Source organism: Limulus polyphemus, unplaced genomic scaffold, assembly GCF_000517525.1.
Source record: "Limulus polyphemus unplaced genomic scaffold, Limulus_polyphemus-2.1.2 Scaffold1438, whole genome shotgun sequence".
NCBI lineage: Eukaryota > Metazoa > Arthropoda > Merostomata > Xiphosura > Limulidae > Limulus > Limulus polyphemus.
The window spans coordinates 53,731-65,198 of record NW_013667048.1 but is presented as its reverse complement, the minus strand read 5'-3'; the positions used below and the strand labels follow the sequence as shown (position 1 = coordinate 65,198).

At 36.0% G+C, this 11,468-nt stretch overlaps 1 protein-coding gene across 1 annotated transcript in view; it reads left to right on the top strand.

Moving 5' to 3' along the window:
- Positions 1-2,296: 2,296 nt before the first annotated feature.
- LOC106463561 (ganglioside GM2 activator-like) overlaps positions 2,297-11,468 on the top strand; it is a 10,207-nt gene continuing 1,035 nt past the window's right edge. Inside the window, exons 1-4 of the mRNA XM_022391101.1 lie at positions 2,297-2,443; positions 6,170-6,340; positions 8,810-9,001; positions 10,017-10,453. Of these exons, the coding sequence (XP_022246809.1) occupies positions 2,297-2,443; positions 6,170-6,340; positions 8,810-9,001; positions 10,017-10,175 (669 nt within the window). The 3' untranslated portion in view covers positions 10,176-10,453. The remainder of the gene's footprint in view (positions 2,444-6,169; positions 6,341-8,809; positions 9,002-10,016; positions 10,454-11,468) is intronic.

Here is an 11,468-nt window from a genome sequence, read left to right as displayed (position 1 = left end):
AGATAATCCCGTAGTATTTCGGATTACTGAGAATGTAATGTTTTGTAGATAATCCCGTAGTATTTCGGATTACTGAGGATGTAATGTTTTGTAGATAATCCCGTAGTATTTCGGATTACTGAGGATGTAATGTTTTGTAGATAATCCAATGGAAATTTGCATTATATTGATCAGTTATTGCAATAATATATTCTGATTAAAATATTATAACTGTAGATCATAATACAGTTTGACTTCTTATTTTTCTTGTTAACTGTATATCATAATACAGTTTGACTTCTTATTTTTCTTGTTAACTATAGATCATAATACAGTTTGACTTCTTGTTTTTCTTGTTAACTGTAGATCATAATACAGTTTGCCTTCTTGTTTTCCTTGTTAACTGTGGATCATAATACAGTTTGACTTCTTATTTTTCTTGTTAACTATAGACCATAATACAGTTTACTTTCTTATTTTTCTTGTTAACTGTAGATCATAAAACAGTTTGACTTCTTGTTTTCCTTGTTAACTGTATATCATAATACAGTTTGCCTTCTTGTTTTTCTTGTTAACTGTAGATCATAATACAGTTTGCCTTCTTGTTTTCCTTGTTAACTGTATATCATAATACAGTTTGCCTTCTTGTTTTTCTTGTTAACTGTAGATCATAATACAGTTTGACTTCTTATTTTTCTTGTTAACTGTAGGTCATAAAACAGTTTGACTTCTTGTTTTTCTTGTTCTCAGAAAATTGTTCATACTTATGATCAGCTCTCGCTGAGAAATGACGATTTAGAAAAAAAAATATTTAAAATTTTTCACCATTTTCACCATTTTTACGAGCAAACAAAACATAAGTTTTAGTGAATCTTCTTTGCTTTACAGAAAGGTCAGATAGTTGTTATCATAGATAGTCAGTACGTTTGTAAGTGACTTACTGATAGCAACTGATGTCCATTCGACATTTTCTGAAAGCATGTACGAGCTTTATCTCCAGAGTACATTTTGTACTCTCGTCAATATAGCTAAAGTTGTGAACGCCCTCTAACTAAGTAATACATTCCTTTCCTTTCTATTCAGATTTTAAAGGATTTAAATTAGAGACCACAAATAACGACTGGTGAGAAAAATGGAAACTAAGAAGAATTACGAAACAACTTTTTCCTTGCTTATTTTTATAATATTATGCCCTTCACTTCCGTATTAATTTTCAAAGGAAACTCGAGATAAAAAGGGTAAAGTATAAAGATTAAAGAAATTCGAAGCTACTCTTTACATTTTTTGGCTACTTGAGGATTTTCACTGTTTTGTCACCAAAATAGAAAAGCTTCAGACTTGAATTAGTTAATGATAGAAAAATAACCATATTCAAGATCCGATAAGTCATCTAAAAATAAAATAAAATCTAAAACTCTCAACAGGTGGACCTGTCCAAATCCTGATGGAAGTAGATCCACCGTCGGAAGAGCTAAAGTTTTGTAATCTGTTTTTGTTTCTTTTTTACTGCCACAAATAAGATCCGATAAAAGTATTTTAATATTTGGTCTGGGTTCTTAAAAAACGGAATAAAGTGTGATTTAGATTATAAGAATAATATTTTGATCATGTAAAATAAAACCGATCATTAATTTTGCTGGTACTACTTTGGGATAAATACAATTTAGAAATTTTCTCAATGTCCCTACTGTAATAATAATCACTCCAATAAGTCAATATCCCGTGTCCGAGGGGGTGGGAAAAGAACCAGTTCAGGAATGCTGTATTAACGCTAGGGGGAATGTTCAACACCAATCTATTGTGCTCTGCTAAAACCTTAACCTACTTACCGGTCAGTAGCAATTTGCGGAAGACCCCTGTTCGCGTGCCCATCACCGAAAAGGCCTTTGGCAAGAGTCGCTGGCGCCGCAGTGAAAAGAGGTACAAGAAAAGCACGTTTCTAACTCGTCAGGTTCCCCGTGAATCTGATGCATGGCCGCATACCGTAAGCTGAAATATAGGGGAGTAGGGCAACTGACTTGGACAATATTTCTAGCCCGCGGTTGATCACCCATTCCAGCAAGTGTGCATTTATCATCTCGCATCATGCGTTTCTATGATTCGAGCTGGGAACTGAAAGTACTTACATATACTGGATGTTTTTAGTGGTAAAACACGTGAGAGCTGATTGTAACACTGATCAATAGCCTTAGGCCGATAGAAGGGGGGGGGGAGTTAACGCCTATATAAATAGCCACTCGGTAAGAACTGCTAGTGCTGGTAATCGATTTAATCGAAAGCTTCAGTAACATAAAGTTTCCACTACCACTCGATAGCCATGTCAAGACTTTCTACTCAACTGGTGCTGGTGGTGATGATATTTGGGCTCACTGAAACAGCGGATGTAACGACATGGACGGGCTACTTCCAAGATAAAGCTTTGCGTCTCGCTTATCATCTGAACAGTCATTCTATCCAGAAACGGGTAAGTACTGGATTTTTACCCTACAGACTCTTACAAGTTGGTTCTGAAATTTTCATTCTTAAAGTCCAGAAATAAGTAGGTTCTGGATTTTTCACTCTTAAGGCTCTGTATAAAGTCCAGAAATGGGTAAGTACTGGATTTTTCATTCTTAAGGTTCTGTAAAATCTGTTGATTACTGCATTACGGAAACTAAAATTTTTAGGCTGACAGTTTGAACCTTAAGATTAGACGAGACCACTAAACGTTTATTACGATTTAACATACTTTGAAACCTTTTGAGGATGAACTTGTTAGTTGCAGAATATAACACCAAAACAGTTGATATAATTCACTCTGATATCTACATAACCAATTCCATAGTGTTAATTCAACCCAAGCTGTCATTATTGTTTATAATCATGAAGTTATTTAAAAAAAACAACAACGACAGCTTATTTGTCAGATCGGGAATGATATGACAGATATTTTGATGTGAAATTAACTCTTCACCGGAACAAGTTTTATTATAAACAACTATCCCATAATAACATTTTCATTCACTTCCCAAACGCAAAGAAAATCTTAAAAATGAACTGTTAACGTTTTTTCGTTTACATGTGTGAATTTTTTCGAATGTCCTTAAGCAAGATCTTCCATTTCTCCGGTGGGTCAGCCGTAAGTTTACGGACTTACAACGCTGAAATCCTGGGTTCGGTTCCCCACGATAAGCAAAGTGCAGATAGCCCATTGTTTAGCTTTGCGCTAAAAATACAAACTAACAAGATTTTCTGCACTAAAGAGGTACCAGGTCCATGCCACTGACCATAAGCCAATCGACTACCACGTCCATACCACTGACATTTGAAAATTGTCACCAGCAGAGCTTATAAGACAGTTGGAGGTTATGAGCTCAGCGTTAGAGAACCGTTAGATGTGGCTGGAGTTTCTATGGGCTTCTCCTACCGTTTCTCTTGACATCGAGACGACGTTTCGTCTTCATGTTAGTGAGCTAGTTAGTTTACTGGTGACAACTCTGAAGTTTTTGTATACTTCGAAACCCACGGCTACTTAGTTCTGGTTTATGTTTGTTTGTAATTAAGCACAAAGCTACACAATGGGCTATCTGTGCTCTGCCCACCAAGGGTATCGAAATCCGGATTCTAGCGTTGTAAATCCGCAGACATACCGCTGTGCCACTGGGGGGCAGGTTTATGTTGGAATCAAAATAATCAATTTATTTTTGAGATTAAACAGATCTAGTAACTAAAATGTAACCAATTTCGAGTAAAAAAATGAGGTGGAGGTGCGGTATGGGGATTCAGGGGGGTAATGTACATGACTACGTCAGCCAAATACAATGCAACCGGAGCATGTTTAAAATTAATGTTCATACTAAAAAAATACCTAAAACAGGTTCCTGATGTCGGCTCCAAAGAGACCCGTCAAATTTAAGCCCTTGTAGCTGTGGTGAATAAAAACGTTTGAACTCGTCGAAAGGTGAAATTGGAGGAGCTGACGGTAATTAATTGTGTTCTCTAACTTGGATTCGGTTGTTGGTGTTGTTCCTCAACTAAGTCGGCGCTTTGAAGGTGATTTAGTATTACAATGGTCTTGTGCCTAGTACTCAAGCTCTAGGAACTTCGATTCTGTCCACATTAGTTGGTGTTCAGTCAGTAGTCGACAATAAATTTGTCTCATAACAGTTATAAAATATGTGCAAACTAAAACTCAGTATTTTTACAATATTATCGAAGTTTTTCTAAATAATATCAATTAAAAGAATTTAGACTTGCCCTGTCATGTGTCATTAGAGTAAAATGTTCCAATTTTGTTTTCAATCTAGAACTCGCTCAGTAGATTATCAGTTTAAACTTGACCTGACCCAATAAGAAATCAAGGTCATGTAGTTCGGCCCTTGATCTGAAAGCAGAAAACCATTTCAGGAACAAAAAAGGGAACACTTCACTATAATGACATATGACAATCAAAGTCAAATACACTAAACTCTGTGTCATCTCTGGATACTAGTATTGTTTCTTGCCAGTCATACCTTACAGAAGATTGTCGGATATTCTGTTCTTTGGTGGAGTCATGAGGCTTGTTTATCTGATATTCTCTTCTTCTGTGAAGTCATGAGGCTTGTTTGTCGGATATTGGATATTCTGTTCGTCGGTGGAGTCATGAGGCTTGTTTGTCGAATATTCTGTTCTATGGTGGAGTCATGAGGCTTGTTTGTCGGATATTCTGTTCTTCGGTGGAGTCATAAGGCTTGTTTGTCGAATATTCTGTTCTTCGGTGGAGTCATGAGGCTTGTTTGTCGAATATTCTGTTCTTCGGTGGAGTCATGAGGCTTGTTTGTCGAACAAGCCTCATGACTCCACCGAAGAACAGAATATCCGACAAACAAGCCTTATGACTCCACCGAAGAACTGAATATCCGACAAAAAAGCCTTATGACTCCACCGAAGAACAGAATATCCAACAAACAAGCGTCCTGACTCCACTGAAGAACAGAATATTCGACAAACAAGCCTCATGACTCCACCGAAGAACAGAATATTTGTCGAATATTCTGTTCTTCGGTGGAGTCATGAGGCTTGTTACAGCAGATAATCTTGGTAGCTATAAATACAAACACTTGGAAACAAAGATAGTCAAGTTTGTTCTATTTTTAAATGTTTTGATCCTCTATGATTGCAGAAGTATTTTAAAGAGTTATTCTTCAATTACTCTTTCTTCAGTAAGCATATTGTAACAACACTTCTAATGGAGAATAAACACAGGAGACACTCCTTAATAGATAGTTTAGGCAAATGGGTGGCAACTGCCTGTTAGAGAAACACTTGTAGAAATATGTTGGTGACTATACAATATACTTATGCAGCTCAACTGTAGAGGATGACGTTTCGAAAGCCTTTCGCCTTTCTGATTGTATAATTACCAACATATTTCTACATTTGTTTCTGGCATTTCACAACTGTTACAGCACTTCCGATGTAGAGAAAACGCAAGCAATATTGTTGTAACGATTCCGATGAAAAAACAACAACAAAAAGCAGTGGAAACACTAGAGGATGTGTTTTGAATTACTGTCTTCATTTTTTTACGTTTTTATACGAGTTATTTGATTTTTCAAACATATTTTGCATCAAGTGAAACGTTAGTTTCATATCGCTTCACACGCTACTCTGTGACTCATTTTACGTGTGTGTTTTGTCGATCTGGTCTCCTGGCAACCATAAACATCTACACATATCATCATGAGTGTAAAGGTCATTAAGACTGCAGCACAAAAAGTGATAATAACAATGAATACATTATTTAACTTGTACAATAATGGTTTATAAGTACATTTTCAGGTTTAATTTGTACAATAATGGTGTATAAGTATATCTTCAGGTTTAATTTGTACAATAATGGTGTATAAGTACATCTTCAGGTTTAATTTGTACAATAATGGTGTATAAGTACATCTTCAGGTTTAATTTGTGCAATAATGGTGTATAAGTACATCTTCAGGTTTAATTTGTGCAATAATGGTGTATAAGTATATCTTCAGGTTTAATTTGTACAATAATGGTGTATAAGTACATTTTCAGGTTTAATTTGTATAATAATGGTGTATAAGTATATCTTCAGGTTTAATTTGTACAATATTGGTGTATAAGTATATATTCAGGTTAAGATATAAAGATTGTTGTGTGTAGTTTGAACGGCAAGAAAGCCTAATATGTTTCTCGTTTCTAGAGCACAGGTAGACGAGGTTTCGCTAAACTAGCTTTCGAACATTGTGGAGATGAAGATGATCCCGTGTACGTGAAGAATTTTGTGATTGAGCCGAACCCAGTCCTAGTACCTGGGCAGATTGGTGTAGGGATGACTCTAGATGTCAGACAAAACCAGTCCTCCCCCTTACCGGTAGGAAACAAGTTTTTTTCTACATGAACAAAAACTTCTAAAATTATCAATAATTAATAAATAAGTCCGTAATCAACAGACAAGGTGCTAGTTCTTTAGAGATCGCTGAGTCTTAAGTGAACTTTCTACGGTAATCTCTAGAGATTGATGCTGTTGATGAACGTCAGATGGTGCATGTATTTCGATGTGTTGTTATTTCCAGTTTGAAAATGTTTCCTTGATATTAGAAGTTATAGATTAGACGAAAAGCAGCCAGTCAACACCTCCCACTAGCGAACTCTTGGGCTACTCTTTTATCAACGAAAAGTGGGATTGAACGTCGCTTTATAATGCCCCCCAAGGTGAAATGACAAGCATGTTTAGTGATGGGATTCGAACTCGCGATCCGAGTCTAATCACCAGGTTATGCCATTCCCCTTTGTTTGGTGTTTAAGTATATGTTAAATAAGTAAAATAGAGTAAATGTTCCATGAAACAGGTAATTTATAGGAACCAAAGTTACGTTTGTTAATCCTTAAAAGAAACGGCGTTGTTCGTTCTAACTTGGTGGGTAACGTTTCTCTGAAGTAAACAGTTACATTTCTTATAATTAACACAACAGAATAATCAAGTTAATCATATCCGTGGTTATTACTCTTAAATATACGAAAATCATTATATGTGCGCGCACTGTAGGTGAGGGGGGCTCGTCACGTAGACGAGGGATGATGGGGAATTTTCTACTGCAGTTTTTTTTAACCAATAGTTTGAAATTTGATCATCATTAACCCTTAAAACACTGTTATAGTTTTTTCGGTATATTTGATTTGATGTAACATATTTCGTTCTTATTTTTTATCCAGATTCAACATGGAGCTGACCTTTATAAACTAGTAAATTAAAGAATTGTTTAGGCAGTTGGATATTCTCTGTGTGAGTGAAATACTATAGAATATTTATTTTTTCTATAGATATAAATTCCGACAGTGATATCGTAATTCATAGAGCACGTGGTTTGTTCTAAACATTCGGATCTCGAGTTATAATCTTTGTAAGGTGGCGCCCTCTGAAATCCGTAATCAAGCAGGGATGATCTACAAAGTGTTTGGATACAACGAACTTTACAGAATGTGTTCCATATGCTGTCCTTGTAATTCGAATCAAGTTTGGAGACAGAATTTCCATTCTCTTTGAACACTGAAAAGCATATCTGTGTCATCCACACATAGTATCGAGTCATCATCAGAAAATTGTTACAAAACGTAACTTACATGATGATGACTCGAAGCGTTTTATTTATTAAAATCAAAACTGTAAAAGTTGCTGCTATTGTATTATTTTTTGGCCGACTTACAATTCTGCTGTGACCTAAGTGGGGCCCCCAGTAGCACAGCGATATGGCTGCGGATTTACAACGCTAGAATCCGGGTTTCAATACCCGTGGTGGACAGAGCACAGATAGCCCATTGTGTAGTTTTGTGCTTAACTTTAAAAAAAAACAAAAACAAACCTAAGTGGGTGCTGGGGTGAAGAGTAGCTTTCTACTCGCGTTCACAGAGAAAAAAAGAAAATTGTGATTTACCATTCAAACGCCTCCCAGTGGCACAGCGGTATGTCTGCGGACTTACAACGCTAGAAACCGGGTTTCGATACCCGTGGTGGGCAGAGCACAGATAGCCCATTGTGTAGCTTTGTGCTTAATTACAAACAAAACAAAACCATCAAATGCAGTTAAAAATGAGATATACCAGAATCCATTCGGTGCCAAGTAGCATTCGTAGAATAGAAAAAAAAATGAAAGTAACTCATTCCAAATTGTACAAGTATTTGTACCACCTTTTGAAATGGACTAGACTTTCTTCAAGAGAGCCAATCACGACACCAAAATCATATGGCTCTATAGCCATTGGCACATGGAAAACCTTACTTGAGTGGAAAGATTAGTACTCATTTACGACCTTTCGAAATCCAACTAACAAGAATGCAGAACACTTAAACGAAAATGTATGAAAATTATTTGGCTCCAGATTAGTTACAAATAGATATTTGCATCTCTAGACAAAATAAAGCCCAAATTTTCGGTAGTTTCAACCTAAGTAACATCTAACGGATATACAAGTTAGAAGGTCAGGTCAAAGATCTCAACTTTTAGTCACAACATCCTTAATTTAGAACAGCTGACCAGAGGGAGGGCAACCAGTCGATAGTGGAATTAACTATTATAGTTATAACAACTAAGCTTGCGGAGCGTACTCGTTGGCATAACGAGGCCTGTTTTTTAATTTTCTGATACGCAGCCCAGCAAGCGAACACTAGGTTGTGCACCAAAACTAAGAATCTGAGAAATCTTTTAAACAAGTATCAGTTTTCAAACAAGAAATTCCTCATCATAACAGTTCCATCAGAATAACTACGTTGTTCATTAATTATTATGAAATCGTTAAATGTTCATTAAAAAGTAAGAAATAAGAAAGTTGTTTTTGTTATCAGGTTCAACTAGAGATGATGAAAAAAGTACCGTTGCTTTTTGGATTGTCAACGTGGCTGCCTATTCCCTGTCTGCCAAATGATGTGGGTTCCTGCACTTTCGAGGACCTGTGTGCCACCCGCCTATTTACAGACGGAACATGCGTAAGCCCCACAAGAAACGTCACAGTTCATTGTGGTTGTCCGTTTACCAAGGTAAGACGTGTAGGACTGACCACAACCGACACGGTAACTTGTGGCTGTTCGTTTACCAAGATAAGACGTGTAGGACTGACTACAACTTGTGGCTGTCCGTTTACCAAGGTGAGACTTATAGGACTGACCACAACCGACACGGTAACTTGTGGCTGTTCGTTTACCAAGGTGAGACGTGTAGGACTGACCACAACCGACACGGTTACTTGTGATTATCTGTTTACCAAGGTGAGATGTGTAGGAGTGACTACAACCGACACAGTTACTTGTGGTTGTCCATTTACCAAGGTAAGACGTGTAGAACTGACCACAACTGACACAGTTACTTGTAGTTGTCCGTTTATCAAGGTAAGACTGACCACAATCGACACGGTTACTTGTGTCCCTTTATTTACAAATTAGACTCAAAATGTTTATTAGTAAATAATGATGCACATTACTTGGAAAATTAAGTATTATTTTATTTTACCCTTCGTATCAAAAAAATTTTATTAAATAACTGAAATAATTCAAATCATAACAGACTTTATATATACATACTAGAAAGTATCTCTAATTATTATCATTAATTAGAATTTATTTTGCGTGTGTTATCTTCTCCAATTCACGTACTAATTGCAGTATTAGAAGAGAAAATGACTTTTTCGGGTTTCCACGCATTATTATTTTAAGTTGTGTGTTTGAACACAGCGGTTTTTGTTTCCATTAGATTTTTTTAAATAAATATAAACACCAAACTTTCATTATTTATCCATCTGATTCCCTTTTATACATTACTTCTACTCGCCATATTTTCTTACGAACATCTAGTTCAGTCCCATCTTGGAAACTTGGTAATAGCCGTAATTTTGTGAAGTTACAATAATTAAAAAATATGTAGGCTGTTTTATAGAAAATTTTTACAGTTTTTAATCTTATTAGTCTTCGATTGTTTTTATTTAGAATTAACTTAAATAAGCACCTTCTGACCCTAGTGGAATCCGAATGAACTTTTTTTATTGGACTTTAATTTCAGGGGGAGTACAACTTAAAACCTGTGGTTTTCAACATATCGCATCTTCCATCATCTGTTCCATCTTATTTGCTGGCGGGCCAGTTTTACGTTAAAGCTTTAGTGAAAAAAGATGGCAGACATCTTGCTTGTTACTCAACGATTATCACTCTGGACCTTTAATTCCAAACAACAGAAGAATAAATGATTCTCGTTGGATATCTATAAACTGACGTCACAATTTTGTATATATTTCTCTAAGCAAGTGGATGATTTTTTCTTTAAATATAAAGAATTACGAGACATTTTAGAAGCAACATCCAATATTTCCAATCCTATTATAAGCTCTACAAGTGGATATAGAAAAAACTCCCGATCTTGAGTTTCCAATATGAACTTCATGTTCGCGAGTGTACATATTCATGGACAAGACTGTTTTCGCTAAAATGGTATTTGAAGTTGTATCCTTAACTTCTACATATTTGAAATGTTCCGCGGATCACAGGTGTATCTAACGATATTCCTACAGTTACCTGCTTCTTAACGATCATTGTTTAGTAACCCTAAATTCAGGATTTGTTTTTGTCACAGACCAGCAGATCTCAGTATGTAGAAAGAAAGTGCCAGCATGGTATATAGATCCTATTGTGGCCCGCGAAATAATACAAATTGTGGTGGTTCCCAAACAAAACCAACTGTCATGGCCAAACAACCAAAACCAATTTAATTGGTACCTTTTTCTGCTTGGGAACCACTATCATGGCCAAACAACCAAAACCAATTTGTTTTTTTCTGCTTGGTAACACGTTCATAACCAAGCAACCAGGACCAATGTAATTGGTCCTTTTCTCAGCTTGAGAACCACTGTCACGGATTTAATCCTGCTTTATAAACGTCTAGTAAGATGATTTCATCTGGGTTTTTAACGAGATTAAAGTACTCTGGCTCTGAGAGTAATTTTGTTCTAATTTAATCTCGCCCAAATACTTTTGTCACATTTTTTCTCCTGATATGGTTAATATTAGTTCTGGTATTTAATATTTAACCAGTTAGAAGTATCTTAGTTTTATAACTCAGAACTGTATGCCATTATAATGTTCAGGTTGTCACATTTTTTTCCTTGACCTGAGACTAGTTCTTGCACTTAACCAGCAAGAAGTATCTTAGTTTTATAACTCAGAACTGTATGCCATTATAATGTTCAGGTTATCACATTTCTTTCCTTGACCTAAGACTACTTTTTGCACTTAACCAGTTAGAAGTATCTTAGTTTTATAACTCAGAACTGTATGCCATTATAATGTTCAGGTTGTCACATTTCTTTCCTTGACCTAAGTCTAGTTCTTGCACTTAACCAGTAAGAAGTATCTTAGTTTTATAACTCAGAACTGTATGCCATTATAATGTTCAGGTTGTCACATTTTTTTCCTTGACCTGAGAATAGTTCTTGCACTTAACCAGTAAGAAGTATCTTAG